Here is a 22,647-nt window from a genome sequence, read left to right on the forward strand (position 1 = left end):
AGTACTAATACAAGAGTATTCAGGTTAACTTGATGTCACTTCATTATATCATAAACTTCCGCAGAATAAATGTAATTTAAACAATGCCTGATGTTAGCCTATCCAGTCTGTAAGTCTCTACTATGGGGCTCGGTATAGATGAGGCCGAATAACTGGTTGGATATGACATAATTTGGAAACCAAAGTTAGTTAATCTATTAATTTTTCTCAAGAATTAGATTATTTAGAATTTTTTCAAGACTAAGCAAGCATTAGCAATCATTCATATGAATGAAAACAGGTAATTCCAGTTTTAGGTCTAGAATTTAGGCTTACCCTGGCTTGAATCATGTGGACAACTACAACAGCCGTTGGACAATATATGCTGACGTGAACGTCAAGAACTCCAAGGTTAATTTCCATTTCGACCAGGAATTTGCTGGTTCCGCTACAACTGCATTTTGTTGCACATCCTGCTTTGTAGGTAAATCGCATGGACATGCAAACTAAATTCTGCATGCTGAAAACTGCAGTCAACTGCACAAGAGAAAGAGATAAACGGTCAAGACAGATGCAGAAAAAAATTGGTTAAAGATGCTTTTAACATTTTCTTGGGATCAAATGACCAAGTTCGTGCAAAAGAAATACAGTTTTATCATGCGGATCACCAGAAGACACATGAGCAGGAGCATTAGAGTTCATCCACAAGCATGTTTACTGGAGGGCAAAAGGCATATCCCTCAGATTGTTACTTTTTTTTAAAAGAAAATGGAAATATCCTTCAGACCGTAAACTCACTAAATGCAGAAAAATCAAAAGCCAGGCAGTACAAGGCCAACTATTAAGAAGTTGTCAAACGGTTACACATCAGAAGAGCACTGGTGTTGTTGCTGTTTCTTCTTAAAACAAAAGGAAAAAAACATTGTGCTGATAGATCCAAAGTCAGCAGTACATGTTCAACTAACAAGAGGTCGAAAAGTAAACATCTCGAGATTGGTGTTGTTTTTGCATCTTTAAGAAACAAAAGGGAAAAAAATAGTCTGGTATTCTCAGAGCTGGGTCATCTTGCTGGGGTCGAACTGATGGTTCCAGGATCATTCTCTTCAGCACTCATCACGGTACCGGCATGCCACTTTGAGAATCCCTCCAGAAGAGCTACCTGCATCCATGGATACCTACATTGCTCCAGAGCTTCAGGAATGCTAAGCCATCTCCGCTGGCGCATGCTCTGTTCTGGCCATGAGCCAAGCTCCTCCGTGACATGCATAGCAAACATTGCAGCTTTGCACAGGCCATCTGGGCAAAACTCATCTTGATGACTTTTGCTTTTGAAATAATAGAATCCCAAAAATTCCTGAGATGGAAACATGAACCAATTCTTCAACTCAAACAATAAAAAGGAACAGCTGTCCAGAAAAAAAAAAAGGTAAAAAAGGTAGTTCATAAAACCAAAGAAACATGAACTCAAGCATCGGATGAAAAAAAAACATCAGTAACAAATACAAATCATTCTTCACGGTGAGAATATAGGAAGAATCAGCAAGTCTTATCTTTTAAATTTATTTTTTCCAATCAGTTGAAGTAAGGGTTAATGCTCCAAGTAATGTAATTTTCTCCCAAACTCTTGCTCAAATAAATAGCTTTATATAGTTAAGAAACTAGCTACCAGCTATCATCCCTTTATGCAGTATTATGACTGCTTCCTCTCAACTTCCACCAACATTTAGTCCCTCCTCATGTTCCACCCCTCTTATTCTTGATCTTTTAAAACAGTTCAAGAATGCTCTGCTTGGTAGTTGAAGGCAAAGGAGGAAGATTTGGTGACTCTGCTTGGTAAACAGATCAATTATTCAGGACCTTCCATCATTGTTGTGGATCCTTCGCTTTCATTACATCAATGTCGATTACCTCAAGAAATAGCAATAGGGCTTTTCCAAACATTTTTAATTCGTGGTCTAATCAGAATAGCAAAGCCATGAACCACCTCAGGATTCAGGATCCTCAAAGTTTCAGTACCCTCTGAACCATCTCAGCTTGAGTAACACCTATGCTTACTCTCCTTGCTCCTTTATGGCTGACCTTAAATTTTACCATGCCTCCACGTACTCGGGCTGCAAAGCCATGAACTGAAGCCCATTAACAGTCAGCATTCTAATGTGCAGATAACTATTTGGGCCTTTTTGTAAATTTCAAACATATTCTATGATGAGTCCTGTAATCAGGGGCAGTCGAAGTCTAAACTATCACAATAAATTGGATCTAAGTCAGTGATGATCCGAACATTCAGTTTAAGTCCAACCCTGATTGAAATATGTAAAGAATTTGATACCTGATGTAATTCCCTCTTCTTTACATCGGTTGGGCGGCAGTTGACAGTGGTGGAGGCTGGTGCAAGACCCATGGTTCGGAGCCGTCAGATAGTTGGAGAGGGAGAGAAAGGGACCGAGGCGTGGGTCAGGATGTAGGTAGTTTATATGTATGACATAACAATGTTATGTCTTAATCAAATTAGATCAGGTCGCGATGAGACAAAGTGAACTCTTATCCAAATTCAAATCCATTGTTTATCAGATTATTGTTAGATAACTGGATGCAACTCCCCTACTAGATCAAGACTTATGGATTGATTTCGAATAAAAATCAAATCCATTGATAGGCCTCGGAACAGTGAAAAAAAAAACACCTAGAATGCACTACCTCCACTTCATCCACCCTATCTCTAATGTTTCTTCTTTCTTCTAAAGGTTCTGACAATTCATCAACATCTTCATGGGAGCCTAAAGAAGCAGCAATTAATTTTGTAGCCACTCTCATATGATCAGAAACATGTTGTGCAAGAGAAAGCTCCTAGAACAAGGATTATTGATCTTCGACCTTTGTTGTTTTTAACTCCCTTTTACTATTTTTTTCTACTATATGCAATCAATGAATTCACAAGTATCTCTTACTCCTCAGCCTAAGAGAGAATGTACAGAGTATCGATAGGCAAATTTGACTGACAGTTTCTCCTCGTTTAGAAGAATACAACTTTGGACTAGCATATATGCAGCTATAGGAGTGCTTATGGATGTTTATGACAAAATTTCCAGCAGCTGTACTATATTAACTCGTACACACTTCTATTACCTGATCTCTAAACACCTAACTGCACCACCCCCACCCATATGCTCTACACCTAACCAAGATTTGACCCTGCCTAGATAAAACAAAGCTTGTTTGCCATGCCTCAGCCACCACCCTGGCTCTGAGAGACCCTATCTTCCAGAAAGCCCCGACCTTCTCTCCCTTTGCCATCCCTTTGCCTCCAACAGCCTACCCTGCATCCCTCCACCATGAAATTTTATTCATGGCCAGTCAAGATCCAAAACGGAAGACGAAAACCCAATATTATTCGAGATGGATTGGATGTTGTTTTAGTCGGTTACAGATATCAAATTGCACACGGGCCAGCCACATCTATCAATTTAGCTTTGAATCCACCTGAGATATGACTCAGAGTCAGACCCAGCAACTGCCTCCCCTACACGCCAGGCTTCACTAGTGTAGCGCATGCCTTCTATATCTTTGGCCATGTATTCACTTGCTATTTATTAGGCCAATTCATACTGTGCACCTTGACTACTAGCTGCATTTTGTGCAATGTTAATATTATGCAGTGTTTGCCTATCAGATAAAATTCATAATGTATGTTAATATTACAGATCTCTAATAGTCAAGAGCAGAGGCAAAAAGTTTTCCTAGTGTTTTCTCAATCTGTAAGATTTTTATCTTTTTATTCAGAAGTTTGCACGTCTCCTATGTTAAACTTGGCCAAGTGCCGACACTCTACACAATGCAAAACTGCATTGAATATTGGGATCATGACACACAACATTTGAAACTTTAAACTTACACTTAAATGGTCAAATTCATTACGTCCTCACAACAAATGATATTAGTTAGTACTAATTTGGAAAGTCAGCAAAATTAGCCGAATTTATTGCAAGACTGAAATAGAGAATAGAGCAATACTAACATGCCAAACCATGTAACGTATTCCATTTACTAAAAATTGAAACCATTTCAGAATGTCATTAATGTGATTGCATGCATATCATGGGGTAATCAAATATCAAATACTCAGATCTGACTAACAAATTTGTTGATGAGTAGGCTAGCACAGGTTTATCCTGCATAGACTGTCCATATTTGAGCAAAAGATGATAAAATAATTTAAAAAATCTTAATAGTATTTATAAAGAATCAAAACTATTGTTTGTTTGAGTTACAAGCATAAGCCACTACGGGAGTGCCTTATGACTGTGGACACCATAAAATATCCAAAGGCTCTGTGCATAGCACAGGAATATGTTTAAAAGGTCATGCTTTAAAATTTCCGGAAAAAAAAAACAATCACTTGGCTTTGAATTTTCTTTAATAAAATTTCTCTAAGATTTCCTGCAGGGGAAAAAAAAAAGACCAGTTAGGCTTCCTTGGTAATTGAACTTCATGTTGAGCTAATTAAATCTTTTAATATGCAACATATCAGTATCACACATATAATGAGCAACATCCATGTAAAATCATTAAAACAAATACATCTATTTTCATGGATATAAATTGTTCATACAAATAAACTACTAAGGCGCATTCCAGGAAGAAAGAACAACAATAATATCATACCATTATATCCCCTCGAACTCCTGCTTCTTCAAGAGCTTCTCTTAAAGCAGCCTCTTCAACGGTTTCGTCATTTTCCCACCCTCCCTATGAAGAAAAGATAATTAGAATGAAAAACTAAAGTAACCTCATAAATAATAAAAGTCAACAAGACCAAAAGGAAATACCTATGCACATGAAATTATATGAGACCATGAGGATGAGAAACATAGTAATAATAATGTTGAAGGACTCCAGAATAAATTAGCATGAAAAGGCCTCCCAATATCATGATTTGGCAAGAAAATAAAGAGCCATTTAGTAAACAAGAATCAAAAAAAGCTAAATACACAGTTGTTGGAGAATCAAATGGACAGAAAGAAATGCGTCAGTAGAATATAGTAATGTAGTTAAAAACTATCGTTCTCTTATCTTTAGTTGCTTCTGGGTTCCTACAGATCACATACTTCAGCTACCATTATTTAAGACTTGGTCTACCACCACATGGGACTTGGTGGCAGGAAAATTTGGAAACAGGTTTTCGCTTAGTGATGCAGCCTAAACCATGGCCCATAAAGATGATACGAAAAGTTTATGCACGAATATAGAAGTCAGGGAAGTAGCAGCATGAAGCTACAAGACTGGTGCTTTGGAATGTAAATTTCATTTTTTTCCTACAAGAAATGGTTGTCAAAGTTAAAGGGGTTTCAAAGTTCAAAAGCAACGAAATGGTCATCGTTTCAATAAAGGGTTAGGTCTGGCAACCTCCACCAGCAGCTGGAGAAAAACATCATGATTTATGCCAATCACACATACAAGAATATTCAACAAGGCTTTCTAATGCTTCCATCACCTTAATTGGAGCACACATGATGGAGCAATGATTTCACAGAGTAATTATGCTGCAGCTGGTAACAAATTCTAAGAATCAGAGAGACATGTTCTACCACAAAATAGGGCTGCAAACAGGTCATGTTGGAAGGGTTGTTGCATGAAAACCATACATGAATCACATCAAGAATTTGAATCCAATCATAATTCATATCCATACAGGTAAAGTATGATAGAGTTTAAGATTTGTTTCATTAATCTACAAAGTGGTTGCTTACTTGTATCATAAACATAATATGCAAGAACACAAGACTTAAACAATAAACAGCTTATTACTAAAAGAAAATGTTAATTAAATTCAAGGAAGGTTGGGTACAGCGTATAATATTAGTTTCAGGTCAGTTTAATGACAGAACAGGTGCTCCAATGATCCACATTCTATCCATATTTCAAACAGGTCATGTTTTCCTAAACCTAATCCCACTACAGCACAAATCGGGATTAGGTTATTTTTGGGTTGGTCCAGACCAAAGCAGGTCAATCTAATCAGACAACACAAGGATTTAAGTGCTGCTGGCATGGGCCTATTGTGAAGACGGCTTTTGCCATGTCATGTCACACTGAGAGCCAAAAACCAAAGTTCGTACAAAAAGGACATAAGAGCCTGTTGACTTGGTACCTAGCCATATCAACCCCTGTTGGACTGGAATGGGTTGATACAGGTCAGCACCACTTGATACAAACCAGCAAACCTAATACTCAGTATCAACCAAGTGCCAGGTGTTAGTACCAGCCTGGCAGGGGCCAGCTCTTGAAACAATGCAAATAGTGATCTTTTAGATATTTTAGCTGCAAGTGATTCTTATCGTAGTTGGCTTAGCTTAGAAACGGTTCTAGCGAGTTCCTACACTTAAATCTGTTTCAATTTCAAATGTAATGTAAGGAAACAGTTAGCTGTCCAACTTATCCTAATATAACCTCTTCTTTCTAGTAGAACATGGAGATTAACAATTCATTCAATGGTGCGAAAACGATTGTTTGGGCTTAAAGAATTTCCTTATGGACTCTAAAGGATATTCCTTCAATTTCTTCTGCTTACCTATCTAAATCAACTTTCTAATATTATGAATTTTGCAAACCTACCTCTTGAATGTTCACATCGTTTCGTACAAAAGCAAAGAAGTCATCATGGCTATCGATTTTATTAAGACAGAGATGTTGCTAAGGTAATGCGTACATCACTCAAGGCATTCATGAAAAGTCTCACATGTTCCTAATGTTGCAGATCATGTCTCGCTAAACTATCTAGCTTCTCATCCTATCTATTTTCCTCTACATTGCAAAACAAAAGAAATTTTAGACTAGGGGTCCACCAAAGCATGTCATAAAAATGGGGATAAACCATACTTCCTCCTGTCTTCCAATGGTTATCTATTTGTCAGTTGTGCATCACCTTCTAAAGAATATTAGATATTCTGCTTCACAATATTCATAAATTTTACAGTGTGGAAAACATGCAATGAAGGGAAAAGAAACCTTGTTATAGAGTCCATGTTGACATAAAGACAGAGACAATCAGAATAGAATGGCATGGATGTTCTTAAATATGATGGTAACTAACAAAAGTATGTAAGATGATCAATAACAGGAAAAAAAATTAGGAACATTTTGGTCAGAAAATAGGACGAATAACATAATGAATGCAAGCAACTCATCTAGCTTTGTTGAATGACAATAAGTACTGCACAGATATCTACAGGAATCGGATTCGGACATGTATCCGACTGTCTAACTATACAGAAAAATTGAGGCATGGGGTTCCATGGTATAAAATTTAATTAAACTAAATTACATATATTTTTGTATCTTTAAATATTGTTTGTCTAAATATTATAAAACATAATAACAATATAATGTTTGTTAAGGTCTTTCAATATATATAATTCTTAAGGCCTTTCAGTATATATAATTCTCACTCAAACTTCCCAATTAATTTAAGGATATAAGAAAAATAACATTTTGCAAATTTTTTCGGTATCTATATCCTTGACCAATCTCTAAAAATACCAAATGCTCCTAATATTAAAATGGATGGTTAAACTCATTGTTGGGAGAGTTCAGCTCATTGCCAATGTTTAAAGGTGGAAACTAACAAAATTTCATACATATCCAAGTGTCCGGTACACATCCAATTTGGATGCATATCTGTCACGGAAGTTTGGAGCTGGATGCAACTGTCTAGATAAAATAGATGACAATTATCAAATTATTTTGAAGCATCAATGCCCTAAAGAGATATATAAAGTCATTTGCTTTACGATGACAATAATCCATACACACAAATTCACCTCAGCATTTTATTATGTATGTTACTCATTTATGTGATTGCATTGATTCATTGCATGAAAATCAAACCCATAAAACATATCTATCCATCATGCTATTAGCCTATTAAAAATCTCTTGTTAAGTAATCATATAGATGCTACATAGTTCCTTGAATACTTAATTGTATACCTATTCGTGATGAAATTCAGCAAATAACATTCCTTCGCCAACAAATCCTAGTAGAAGCCTTCCTCATACACATCAATGTATTAACGGCAGATGTTTTCAATAAAACCAAAAAACCTATATTTGCCTCATAATGGACCACCAACACTTCCACAGCACTCGTTGCTTAACTACATAAATTTTTTTAGAATGTCATGAACTACCCTGCTTCCTAAATCACAGCCAACTCAAAATATCTCCAAATTTTTGCAGCTTTGACAAGATCCTTAGAAGTCCAAGAAACCAATTAGCCATCATGAAACAGAAACTCAACAAACAAGATAGAGCATCTTGACTTCAGCAATTCATTCCAGATTGATTTGTAGAGTCCAGTTTACAGAAATCGCATTAACACAAAATATGTAAGGCCGCCTTTGTGAATTGTAACTCTTCAGGAAAATTTTAATGGTGTTTTAGCATGCTCCTTCCAGCTAACTCGAGCCTAAAATTAAGTAGGTCACTTGAATGCATGGTTCACTTAGGATATTTTTGCATTGCATCAAAAATTAGAAATGAGACCAAAAAACATGACTTAAAGAATAGAGAATTTGCAGCCAATGTAATTTTTTAAAAATGACTGGGATGAGTTTAAGTAATAGTTGTGTGGAGCACAAATAACAATTCAATAAAAAGGAGACCAACAATTTTAAATGAAAGCAAATGAATGAAAATAATATAGCAAATGAAAGTTAATTGAAATGTTAAGGGGCTACGAGGGTTCAAGGTTGCCAAATATATGTGATCTTCCAGTTGAGTGAGAATTGGCAGAGAGGAAACCGGAGAAGAGAGAAGTGAATGGGAATAAGAAAGCTTATCACCCCTTAGGTGATTTCTGGTATCAAGGGCCTATCCATCCCTTAGGATTCACCTTCCCCCATCTCCTCTCCTCAACAGATTCCATGCTAATGCACAGCCCCTAGATAAATTAATTTTCAAACAGCTACTGACGCTTGAAAACTGCCAGCTATGTTGCCGTGATAAACTGAAATATGCACTGGAAATGTCGAGAGCAAAGAGCAACAGTGGTGTTTTCTGCTTGCAAAAATTAGCTCATAGCATCAATATCAAAAAAATTTACTTCATAGATGTATGATGGCCAAAGTACACTTAATGCAGCTGCATATTGTACACAGCTTACCATATAATATCATTCTTTGTAATCAAAAATCATATAGAACCATAATTGTAAGTAACAGTTCTTATCCCTTCAACTCTTAAATGGATAAACTCTTCATGTCACATGAAACTGTATTCACAAAACTAAAATGGATTAACACATATAACATCTAAGAAAAACTGAAAATCAGAAATTCCTAAAATGCTAAACTGTTATAGTCAGAAACTGACAAAGGCCCTGTTTGGGGGAGCTTTTGGAGGGCCAGAAAGCACTTTCTGGCCCTCCAAAAGTACTTTTAGATGAAAAACTGTGTTTGGTAAATTTTTCAAAAAGCTGTTTCAGCTTTTGCGGGAAGCTGAAAACAGCTTTTGGGAGGAAGCTCCAATTTGGAGCTTTTGGGAGGAAGCTGTTTCAGCTTTTTCGGAAAGCTGTATTTTTGACAGAAATGCCCATATTAAAATATAATAATTACATAGCTTGTCCCTTTATAAACCTCAATGGTCATTCGGAGGATGAAAAATTAATTTACATTAATATTTTATACCTTTATTTTTGTATTATACTATAAATATAATATCATATTATATTATATCATAATACATTAATATGTTATATTAAATAATTTAATATTATGTTATATTATGGAAAATTAATTTATATTAATAATTATAATATTTTATACCTTTATTTTTGTATTATACTATAAATATAATATCATATTATATTATATCATAATACATTAATATGTTATGTTAAATAATTTAATATTATGTTATATTATGGAAAATTAATTTATACTAATAATTATAATATTTTATACCTTTATTATTGTATTATACTATAAATATTATATTATATTACATTACATTATAATACATTAATATGTTATTTTAAATAATTTAATATTATGTTATATTATGAGAAATTAATTTATACTAATAATTATAATATTTTATACTTTTATTATTGTATTATACTATAAATATAATATATATTACATTATATCATAATACATTAATATGTTATGTAATTTAATATTATGTTATATTACCAAATATTAATTTACTCTAATAATTATATTACTATTATGCTATATTAACATAATATTATTTTATATTACAATAATATTATACTATATCGTATATTTATGTATTAATTTATTATGTTCTGTTGTATAATACTATGCAATGTCCTTTATGGTAATTTTGTCATACAAAAGTACTTTCTCAGTTTGTTTACCAAACACAAAACAAAGTACCACAGCACTTTACGAATGTAGTTACCAAACAGCAAACAGCTTTTTATAACAGCTCTACTTCAGACAGCTCTACTTCAGACAGCTCTACTTCCAACAGCTCTACTGCCAACAGCTCCCCCAAACAGGGCCAAAGAGCTGCAATATTAATTTTGTTTTTTTTGACTACCCAAGAATGAAACCAATAGCCAACATCACAGGTTGAAAATATGCCAACATTTTTACCACCACAACTTCAATTTAATACAGAAAATATTTTCATCATAAATGAATGATAGATATTAATATGCTAAAGGTGTATAAGAAGCCAAGTAGAATATATATCGCATGCAAAAGTAGACCTACATTGCTAGCCAAGTAACTAAACCCAAAGATAAATTTAGTAATATATACCACCCATTCTAATCCATGTTCAGTAGAACCTAGAAAAAAAAATTAATACATGGAAGATAGCAGCCCAGGAATACGTTAGCAACAAAATACTTTGTGAATAAATCTACATAGCATCAAATTGTATTAAGAATGCTAGGAATAGGATACGACACTTCAAACACTTCCTTTCTCTCCATCAAATTTAATTATTCAAGAGGCAGAGGATTTGCATCTCTGGTCAGTCACATAGTTGCAAAGGTGCATGTTGCAGAAGTTGCCTTGTAGCATGTTATTTTATGGACCAGATAACATGCCAACAAGTCAGACCAGAACCAACCCAACTTCAATCAGATGCAAACCAATTCTCAGACCAATCAAGTGGGTCACAGGACAACCTCTATAGCTCAAGCTCATGTCCAGCTTACTGGACAAAACCAGACTTTAGCCAACAAAAAAATATAGACCTAGGATAAGATGCAAACATAATATGATACTTGACAAGAAAAGCAAGTGGGTGAGTTAACTTGAGGTTTAAATTGTAGACCTAAAATATAATGACATACAGTTCAGGTCATGATGGACTAGAAACTAAGCCCCTACAGTTACACCATTTGCTCGCATACAACCAAAGAAAAGAATTACAGAATACAGCAAGAGGGAAAGAATATCTGACTCATGACCATCTGTGTTGAAAACAAGATAAAGGTGATCAAGACAGTGTTTTGAATTCAACTTGTGTGTCCCAATTGCCCTCGTGAATATTGATGCAATTTAAACTCTTTTTAGTTAAAATAAAGAAAGCTCTTTTCTCTAAAATATGTAAGTGGGGAAAAAAGATGCTAATGCCTGGATATCCTACGGACAATGTAAACCTCAGTTTTATTTCTAAAAATTTATCATATATGGTGGAGTCACTGCATTAAAGCATGGAAAAGACAAGGTCACAATGTGAGTCATATACTCAACCAAAACTAGATTACGATGTGTTTATGGCAACAAGAATGAGTATAACACAGAGCCCCTGATGCTTGTGTCATTAAAAAAAATGACAAATATACTCAACAGTTAAGCAACTTAGGATATTAGATATGCTATGAAATAAGCGAAGATGCTATGAAATAATTAAATATCCACTTTATATCACTAGATTATATCATGCAAAAAAGAAAATCTCTAGTATTATTAGATTAGATATAGCTTGTTCATAGTTTTTAGAGTATATTTTTTAATATTTTTTAATTTTTCAAGTACTAGAATGATTAATACAAAAAAAATATGTAATCCAATTTTAGAGCAGGCAAACAATCAAAAAACACACATATTTGAGTGAGGAACTCTCATCATATAACAAGATAATCAAAATTTTGTCTCAATGAAATCTCTTAGTTACTCCTCCATTACTCATGTGGATGGCATTTTGTCAAATGTCACGTGACCGTTAATGATGCTTGTCTAGTGGATTGAATTTTTTCCTCCTGTGGCAACATCAATAATCCAACTAATTCTAGTTCACATGCCCCTAAACATACTTATTTCCCAGCAACTTTCTGATGATATGATATATAGCATACCATGCTTCCATCTATATCTACAATTTGTTCATCTGCCATTCTTCTAAATAAAACTTGTCCTTAATTCTTCATCATTATCATCAACTCCGCAAATAGTAAATTTCATCTAAGTTTGCCATTGTTTTATGATGTTCAGTAACATTTCTTACCCTTTTATGTCTTTCAAGATCCAAAGAGTATCATTGATAAAGATCAGATGGAATAAAACCTGACTGTGGAAAAATCATGGGCTTGATGATAGTGCTCTACAGTAGACTCATCCTAACCTTAATTGACTATGAATAATAAGCTACAGTACCCTTTTTATCTTCTCTCTCTTAGTTAGAGTATGAAGCTTTTTAGCCTAAAAGCATATATAGTTTATCTTTTGTGCACAAAACTGTTCCATTTAGGATTTTTTGCATGCCAAAATACTTGGAGAGCAAGTCTCAAATAGGTATGCTTTTAGGAACCATTTTAGTCAGAATTGGTCTTCTTTGATGAAATATCACTCCACAACTATTGCTCCATAACTAGATACCAGCCTAAATTAGCCCTCAGAAACGATGTCGAATTCCTGGACAAGTAATTTACACAAAACAAATGTCCCACATGAAGCCTAGATGGGATGTTTTCGTGACAAGGGCAACCCAGGAGACCTACCATATTTTGGTAGCTTATGAATCAAGCTCATATGACCACAGAGCAACCCCTCTAGATTATCCTGGATTTGAAAAAGAATCTAGACAAAAAGAAGCCAAGGTGTGATATAGAGAGCAAAATTCATCTTCAAGATGCAAGTAACAATCCTATAGGCCAAACTCAAACCAAATTTCTAATAATATTTTGAAAACTAATTCTAAAAGGTGTTTTTTCAGTTGATTAAATAAGGTACAACAGAATAGCCTTGAATAACATAATTGTGAAAATCTGATGTTCAAAAAAAAAATGGGGCAGAATTCTCATGAATTAAATTATTTGAATGCTTTAGTTCCAGCTGCATGTCATGTAACTATTGCATGCTTTCCAACTTGAACACTAAGATCCTCCTTAAACTTCATATCCTAGAGATTGTTATTTCCCATTTGCCAGTAGATGAATATATTTTGTGTATGTGTTGTCAAGGGTAATAATAACCAAGAACATCAAGTACTAAAATGTGCCCATTGTCAAGGTTAGCCCTAAACTCAAATGTCTATAAAAAACCTTGAAGACAACACCCTTCTTAAAAGCCTTAAACTTCTTGAAAACCTAAATGGGAATTTGATCTCTATCAACCAATTCTTTCAATATTAACGAAGTTGACTCTCTTCCTTCCCAGAATAGTTCCACCCCTACAAATTAATAAAAGAAATAGAATGCAGTCCATGCTTCAGCTAGCCAAAATAGTCATTTGTTCTCCAGCTGTACAGATGAGAGAGCAACGATGAGAATATGGTTGGGTTTGGGAATGGCAAAGGGGTTGTCCTAGTAAGCAATATGATGCAGAAGCATAAAATATTTAGACTAAACAATTATACAACAATAGGCCATGCAATAGACAAAATGAATGGTGTATGTTTTAGTGATGATACCATGACTAGATTCTAAAAGGAGAAATACAGAATGGAGAACAAATTAAACTAAGCAACAACTATCATGGGAGCTAATATCACTGATAAAAATATTAGATCAAGTAGATGCAAGACTAGAAGCAAGTCTTCAAAGCAAGTGAACCTTCCCCCAACTAAGCTACATTTACTCTAAAAAACATATAATATACATGTATATACTATCCAATATAACTGAAATTTTCATTTAGAAAAAGTATCTTTTTTCTATCATACCTTTCCATTGATTTTTTCTTTCTAATAATTTATCTGCCAACGAAGATTTAAAAATTATCAAATCGAAGCGAAGTGCAATATGTTGAAAAAGCTGCAAAATATGCAGGAGTTGAATAGTTACTGTCGATGAAACACAGTTTCCAAAAACAAGCTAACAAGCCAATAATAGAGTAAAGCTATTTCTGGTCGAAAATGACCACAGACTGTGTTCTTGAAGCTTTGAGACACTCCCTTTTGCAAATCTCAGCTTTGTAGACATGCATATCCACCAAACAAAAGAAGATAAGATGTGCAACTCAATATCAAAGATGGCTTTCCCATGGAAACTCACAGGAGAGGTTTGTGTGGGTGGTGCAAAAAAATGGTTTTGTGTATCATTGCCAGTCAAATAATGAGTATCTGCAAATTAGAGTGGTTATACAAACAAATAATTTCTCCAAGCATGTAAAACTTCAAATGAGACTGTCCAGATAATTTACGCACTCTACAGGAACTTCTTGAGATGTGCTCCACACCATGGTTTCTGGAGGTCTTCCTTAGTATAGGTATTATCTATGGACTTATTGATTGACCAAACATCAAAGGCTGAGAGTTAGTCCAATAACAACAAGACAAGTAATAGGCCATCAAATCCCGCCATTGTATTTGTTGAGGTCGTAGTTCCTCCGACCTCAGACCTTAGCCCCCACCAAACTGGAACAGAAAAAAAAGACTGCGTCCCCACAGAAGGTATCGTCCGCTTTGGGGATCGATGGCTCCGGGCCCAGTGGGCTCGCTGGAGGGCGTCACCCCTCACGGTTTTGTCCTTTAAAAGGCGCCTTCTGAGGAAAGGGTAATCGAGCCCTCCATTTAAGGCACAGACCTTCTCGCTATTCAGTCAATGTGGGACTAAGTCCGAGACCCTTTATTCCCACAACATCAGCCTGCCCAGCGGGAAGGTCTGTGCCGAGGTTAAGGGCCCCTACCTGGCGCGCCATTGTTGAGGTCCTCGAGACCCTTTATTCCCACAACATCAGCCTGCCTAGCGGGAAGGTCTGTGCCGAGGTTAAGGGCCCCTACCTGGCGCGCCATTGTTGAGGTCCTCGAGACCCTTTATTCCCACAACATCAGCCTGCCTAGCGGGAAGGTCTGTGCCGAGGTTAAGGGCCCCTACTTGGCGCGCCATTGTTGAGGTCGAAGTTCCTCCGACCTCAGACCTTAGCCCCCACCAAATTGGAACAGGAAAAGAAGACTGCGTCCCCACAGAAGATATTGTCCGCTTTGGGGATCGGTGGCTCCGGGCCCAGTGGGCTTGCTGGAGGGCGCCACCCCTCACGGTTTTGTCCTTTAAAAGGCACCTCCTGAGGGAAGGGTAATCGAGCTCTCCATTTAAGACACAGACCTTTTCGCTATTCAGTCGATGTGCGACTAAGTCCGAGACCCTTTATTCCCATAACAGTATTGTTACTGAGGGAACTTGGAAATGAGATTAGAAGATATAAGTTGTAGTCAAATTTAATAAAAAGCTCGAATACAGAACCACAATCCACAATACATGAGAATAAATGTGTTGTAGATATTGAAAAAAAGGGACTTAAGTTTTTCAAGACCTTGTGAATAAATTCGTGGTAACCAATAAACTAGTTGAAACAATTATGGGCCTGTTTGGATTTTTCTACAGGATTGGGCCAAAAATTCTGTAGGATTTATGGATTAGGCAGTACAACCAGCAAAATCATAAGCTACAAGCTGACTAGGCAAAATATCTGGATATAGTTTTGGAGTGGATTGGCTTGAATCCCTATAGAGAAAAAAGAGAGAGCTGAGGTCCCTTTTTTCTTTGTGTGGCATTCGGGCCAGCCCTCTCAAAAGCTATTTCTGAGTATTTTATGAATAAAGGCCTAGCCTAGCTTATAGCTTGTGATCTTGCTGGTTGTACTGGTTCAATTCATAAATCCTACAGAATTTTCAGCCCAATTCTATAGGAAAATTCAAACATGCCCTGTGTTTAATGAGAGGATCGAGCATATTTTATGTGTCTCCACTTACTAAAGGAAGGTAACATTATGAAACATTCATGCCTCCTTTCAAAATAGATCAGTTCAGTAGTCTCCTTACAATGGGGTGAATACTAGTGTATTCAACAAAATATAAGTCCAATTGCAAGGCTATACAAGCATTCATCCTTTTTAACTATTTGTTGTGGTGATAACAATATATAGCTAGGAATATCATACCTTTGGAAACAGAAGGCCTGGTCCACTTTGTGAATTTATCATAAGAACTTCAACAATCTTCTTAGGCTTAGAGCCACAACTTTCATCACACTTTCTATATTTGAACGGTATACACCTATAGGAAGTGCAATGTGTTAGAAAATATGTAAGCCGAACTATATGTAGCAGTCTAAATTAAAATTTCAAGAGCTTTCATACATAATCATGTCCAAATTTATTAAAATATTTCAATTGTGCATCACCTACAAACCCAAGTAATTGAGCATAATGTAAGAATACATCATTTGTCACCACTTTATTCAATGTGCAAAGACAGAAATCTATAGAAGGTTATAAGATTTATCACATGTTTTAATGCATGTAATATTACCAAGACAGAACGATGAAGCAGATACTTGGGCGCTAGTGATAGTCCAGGCAGGATGAGTCAGCAGAAGCGATTGATCGACGGGACGGGGGCAGTGGGTTTAGTTTCAATTCCCAATCCAAAACGAAGAAAATGCTAAGGAAAATGAACACGATCCCAGGGACCTGACTAGTTTTGCAACAATGTTGTACTAATGTGAGTCCAAAATTAGACCCTTAACAAGGAGATGTGATTGTCTACCAATGTCAACATAGTACCACACGAATTACGACAAGCACAAACATCAGCTGTTTCTAGCAATTTGGATTGGCTCCAAATAGTTTTCAGATTTTACAGATGTTCTCCAGCATTGAAAATATCTCCAAAACTTCCTTATTTGGGTTGCATTATGCATTGCATCCAGCAGAACTTTATGCCTTGCTGACATGCAGTGCCATATAATACCCTAAATAAGCTAACCAATTCATCCATCAGCACCACCACCATTTGCCTCAGCAATTTTTGCAGAATACCAAGAATGCTAAAAATAACCACCTAATTCTGCAAACTAAGATTGATTTAACCTCACGATGAGGTTCCATTCTTTGTCTATGAAACCTAAATAAGAAACAAATCAGATTGGTTCAACCAATAGTTAAATAGATCTTGCCGGTGTTCCTGTTTGAAGTTGCTTTCCACCTGAACTCTACTCTCATCCTAGGCTTTCCGCTTGACCAATCATCTGAAAACTAATGGAAGAGGGCTTCAACACAAAAGGGAAAAGATATCCATATCGGATCGTGGTTAATTCCCAACACCCTAAATTTCTTTTCCATTCACCAAACCATTACTAAATTAAAACAATAAAACAGGAGGCGAAATCAAGGTCAACTAAGATTTTCGCCCAGATTCAACGGCCATCCACCGATCAAAACTATACAATTAATCAATCAAAACTATGGACTATAAGCAATCAACCATAAACAATCAATCAATCAAATGCCAATCAACCAATCAATTGCGGAATCAAATAGCATGTCGCCTTTGAAAAGAAACTTCGACAGAGACAGTGACAATGACAAAGTCACATAGATCATCATGTGGAACCACGAAAACAACACCAGCGAAGAAGTGGCACTGATAGTCAAAAATGATTTAACAACAAAAACAATCAAATTTATCATTCATATCCGCTAAAATCATTCATGCATGTATTCTTCGACAAGAAAATATATTAAAAAAGAAAAAAAAAAACAAAGAAGTACAAATGCAGAATAATTTAAAATAAAATACGGGAAAGGGGAAATGAATGGGGGAGGAGGAGGGACCCGGCGACAAGGCGACAACCGGCCTCGTATCGCTGCTGATGTCGACCCGTGCGGGCCACCAAATCACACATGCTCTTCTCCCTTCTAACCCCGCCTCTCTCCTTTCTCTCTCTCCCTCTCTTTATCCTACTTTCCTTGTTCGAAGAAAGAGAAGATGTATCACCCTTCTCCTCTCGCCATCCCGGAGATACGCCCCATTGTCTCAACCCCTTTTCCCAATGCGGCGGCGCGGAGGCGGCGGCGGCGGCCCCCGCGACGAACCCCACCACGGAATTAAAAAATGGGAACGCCGAAGAGGAAAGAGTAGGGGCGCAAAAGGGCAGAGGCACGGGAGATCACAGGGAAGGCGAGAGAGAACGTAAAAAAAATATTAAGTAAATAATAAATAATAATATATAAATAATAACAATAAATGATATCTAGAAAAATATTGGTGCGGTGCCGTCGGATGGGCCTGAAAGGGACGGATAAAGGCGGAAAGGGTGAAGCCTTTATAGGCTGCCCCGCATCCGCCGGCGATCACCGAAACAAAGCCGCGTTGAAGAAGTCTGTCGACTCGCTCAGTCGCTTGCCCCTATTATTTTTTAAAACTCGTATCTTTTTAATTTTATTTATTGTTCTTATTTGACTTGATACGTCTACTCTGATTAGGATCTTTATCTTTGTTGAAATTGGACCATCAAATACCTACTCATCTTGTACTTAGACTTGCCGACATTGTTTTTATTTTTTTACTATAAATTATAGTTTTTTCAATTATTCTATGATTATCTAGTTTTTATGTGAAAAGTTTCTTTGTTACCTCAGATACAATGCATATAGCAACAGTGAGCATGGCATTGAGGCTCTGTTTGTTATTGCAATAATTTTTTGCATTTGTTTTCAAAAATCTTTAAAAAAAAAAAAAGAAGAACTTGACTGAACAAATGTGTGTCATAGAAGTTTTATATGTTTTAAATTATCCATGGAACCTTAAGAACTTTTCGTAGCAAAACAGTGAGAGTGACATAAAACAAGGAATGGTGAAAGTTCTATGCAAATACTAATATTATCACCAATATCAATCTCCATACGACAATATACTGCTTTGTAAGTAAATAATAACACAAAAATCAATACCAAACAAGTCCATAATAGTGAGAATATTTAGAATAGCGTGTTTTTCGGTGTAGATCAAACCTGCCAATCTAAGAACCAAAACAAGCAATTAAATCAAACAATAGTAGTGCAAACAATTTTTGAGAGAAGAAAAAATTTATTCAAAAAATAATGAGTTCAACTTTCTCTCACAAAGACATCTCACAAAAATAAACTTTTTCTTACACTTCATATCACTCTCTCTCTCTCTCTCCCTCTTAACAAAACCACACACTCTCCCTCCCTAAAAGATGTTGTGTCACTATCTCCCACCAAACAATAAACTCAGTTATATTGAGCCTAAGGCTCAACCTAACTTAATATAGATCAGTATTAAATATTAAAAAATATTTTATTAATTAGTTGGAGTTTCTAATAACTCTACCATTTTATATTAGTAAAAACTCCATGACGACTATGTTGAACTTATCGATGATGTGAAATGCTACCGTAGTCATTGCTATTATTTCTATAGTAATAGTAACATCCAATTACTTATCGAACCAACAATTAAACAATGCAACTTTATTAGCTCAAACCCTTCATTGTACGTATTGGAATTGATGATATCCTCCAACATTTTCTCTCAACATTGACTAATGGTCACTATGTTGAGATTCCATCGAGCATCTAGCTTATACCATCAAATATTAAGTTGCTAGTTGTAATCACTGTTTGTTTATCTCTTTTTATCGAAATGGGATGAAAGAGGAGAAACCTAAGGCTGGGTTGGAGAATTGTGCAAACATGTCACTAGTTATCATCAGAACTAAGAGGATAAAGTTTTGCAGTTCAAATACCTTGAGCTTCAAGCACTTTGATTACTGAAATGCTACCTATCTTATTAAAAGTTAAAGATAGCATTAAAATTGAAAATGTTAGGAAATCAAAAATGAAGTTTCATTACACACGAGGTTCAAAAAAGGGGGTTCTTCTTTATAATTTATGTTCTTTATACTCTCCTCTCCATATTCTGCCATTATCCTCCTCGTAATGCCTGGTTCTCATCTTCGATATGTGTCCGGCTTAGTTATCACCATTATTTCATTTCTCTTAGAAGTTATGAGCTTTAATTTTAAATTCAAATTCTCCTTCAAACTCTTCATTAACTACATGTATTCACTTGTAGTATGATGGCATATGAACTAATTTTAAACCTTTGTAACTTAATCAATTTCGCATAGCTTAGGTTTTGATGATAACTCTATTCGGCCTACTTTATCAAATAATTTCTCTTAGGCCGATATTCCTTTTTGAGTCTCTTTTGAATTATCCTTAGCTAATACAACATTTTCTTCTGGATTATTTGTGCCTTGGCTTTCTGTTATAGAATCCATCTGCTTGCTTTTGTTCGCATTACCTTTCAGCCAATTTTAGTAATATTACTTATCAATGTCTCATGATATGTCATGTGATATTTATTATATGATCAAGATATGGTATAAACATTGGTCACAAAAGTATTGACCATTACTTGCAAATAAGTAAAATCAGCAAAAAAATTTTGGCAATATCTACATGTCTCCACTTTAGTAGCTCCAAAACTAGCTAGCTGTTCCATTTCATGAATGATGAAATCACTACATAATTTGTTTTACAAATGATGCTTCATATATTTGCATATTATTAACTCCTAAATATGGAATCAAATATTTATGAATAGAATCTTTTACTTGTTTGAACTCTGGAGTAACGTCAAAATTAACTAGCATACTAGAAGCCTTGTCGAATACTAAGGCACAATATGAATTCTCCACGAGCATATCTTCTTGCTGCTTGATTTTTTAAACTATTTTAAAATTAGTCATCCTTTTATCCTCATGGCTGACTAAATCTTCAAAGAATAATCTATATCTTAAATAGCTTTAGTATAAGATTCTTTTACATTATTTGACTCCTCAATATGGATCTCTATAACTAGATCAATTATCACAACGTTTAACTCTTTCTTGAGGAATTTCAAAATCAATTAGTTCTTCAATCACAGACTCTTCTGTATTTGATACAATATCAATCTAATCGAGCTCCTCCTACTTCAGATTTTCTTTTAGACTTAGTTAATCCATGAGTGGATCCCTTACCATACTCTATAATTTTTTCTAAACTTGATCCAGCCTCAGACAAATAATGCTCCTCCTACTTCAAATCTTTATCTTTGAACCAATTCTGCACTTCATCTGAATTTTGTAGAAAATCTGTAACTAAAGCCTACTCTTCATATAACTTTTGTTTGATAATACTTTGATATCTTATCTTACTAGATCTTGAGTAAATAGCTATAAGAATATTCCAAGCTTGCTCCAGCTCCTCTATATCCTGGATATGGAGGTTATTCTCTATATCAATTTTAGCTTGGATAATTCATATTATCTTCTTAGATTTCAAAATCTACTTTCTTCTTGCAACCTCATTATCAAGAATACCGTTGACGTTGTTCCTAACTCTTCTAAGATATCTCACAAAGTTTATCCCTTAGACAGTATTTGACTATAAACTTCCCAATTGGATAACTAATTTTGTTCAACTTATGAAGTGGATGAGTGGTAGCAAAAATAGCTATGTTGATATTGGTGAAATTGGCCATCACGATAAGAATATCGAATCAAAATATAGTCCATATGTTTGCACATACACGTAACAAATTACTCGAAGTTCTAAAAATACATGGAACAATTATCTTCAAACCTTTCAACAATCAAGTCACTACTCTGAAAGTTGGGTTTTGAATGAATTTGATGGAAGTCATACATTGCTTGTCCACATATTTGTAACATACACACAATGAATTAGTGGAAGTTCTAGAACCACCCCAAAAAATTACCTTCAAAACCACCAACAATCTAAAAAATCGCTCTAGAAGTTGTACCTTGGATAAATCTAATAGAAGCCGTACATTGCTTGGCCACATTTCAATCTCGTCCGATACCATGGAGAATAGCAAGTTTTCAATGTACTTTGGATAAAAATCGCTTTAGAAGTTATACTTTAGATAAATCCAATAGAAGCCGTACATCACTTGGCCACACTCCAATCTCATCCGATTCTATGGAGAATAGCAAGTTTTCAATGTAGATCAAATACGCCAACTCGGGATCTAAAACAAGCACTACTTAAATCAAATAATGTTAATGAAAAAATTGCAGAGAGGAAAAAATCTATTCAAAAAATAAAGACCAAAATAATGAGTTCGGCTTCCTCTCAAAAAGATGTCTAATGGAAAAGAACTTTTTCTTAAACTTCATATCGCTCTCTCCCCCCCTTTTAAGAAAATACATAGATTTAACTTGATTTATCAATAAAATAGTATGTGCAAAAGAGTTAAGAAAGTAATAAAAGAGTTTTTTTTCTGGCAGTCAGCAAAAGAGGTCCAAAGACAAGAAGTGATGAGTCACCTGTGAAGCCACCAAATCTACAGATTCATTTCCTTTTGTGAATATGTGAGATGCTGTAAAGCGAGTCAGCCTCTAGGACATAGACAAAACATCAAGGAGCAGTGGGTG

The 22,647-nt window shown here is 35.4% G+C and overlaps 1 protein-coding gene across 1 annotated transcript; it reads right to left on the reverse strand.

Annotated features, from left to right (window-relative positions):
- Positions 1–791: 791 nt before the first annotated feature.
- LOC103707996 (nudix hydrolase 16, mitochondrial-like) lies at positions 792–18,560 on the reverse strand. The gene is made up of 4 exons (XM_089924991.1): positions 18,011–18,560; positions 16,337–16,451; positions 4,642–4,725; positions 792–1,333 (listed from the first exon to the last, which is right to left on the reverse strand). The coding sequence occupies exons 1-4, from the start codon at positions 18,079–18,081 to the stop codon at positions 1,040–1,042; spliced, it is 564 nt and encodes a 187-aa protein (XP_089781117.1). The 5' UTR covers positions 18,082–18,560; the 3' UTR covers positions 792–1,039.
- Positions 18,561–22,647: the final 4,087 nt, after the last annotated feature.

The sequence above is a fragment of the Phoenix dactylifera genome, chromosome 8 (assembly GCF_051530095.1).
Source record: "Phoenix dactylifera cultivar Ajwa chromosome 8, Ajwa_hap1_PhDact_Kaust_v1.1, whole genome shotgun sequence".
NCBI lineage: Eukaryota > Viridiplantae > Streptophyta > Magnoliopsida > Arecales > Arecaceae > Phoenix > Phoenix dactylifera.

Bases quoted from the DNA above. Each gene is read 5' to 3' on its own strand.
- LOC103707996 (XM_089924991.1), bottom strand. From the start codon at position 18,081: ATGTGTGATTTGGTGGCCCGCACGGGTCGACATCAGCAGCGATACGAG. The intron at 4,726-16,336 runs GTATGATATTCC...TTTTCTTCATAG, and splicing joins CAGGCCTTCTGTTTCCAAAG to GGAGGGTGGGAAAATGACGA. The intron at 1,334-4,641 runs GTATGATATTAT...TTTCCATCTCAG, and splicing joins GAGTTCGAGGGGATATAATG to GAATTTTTGGGATTCTATTA.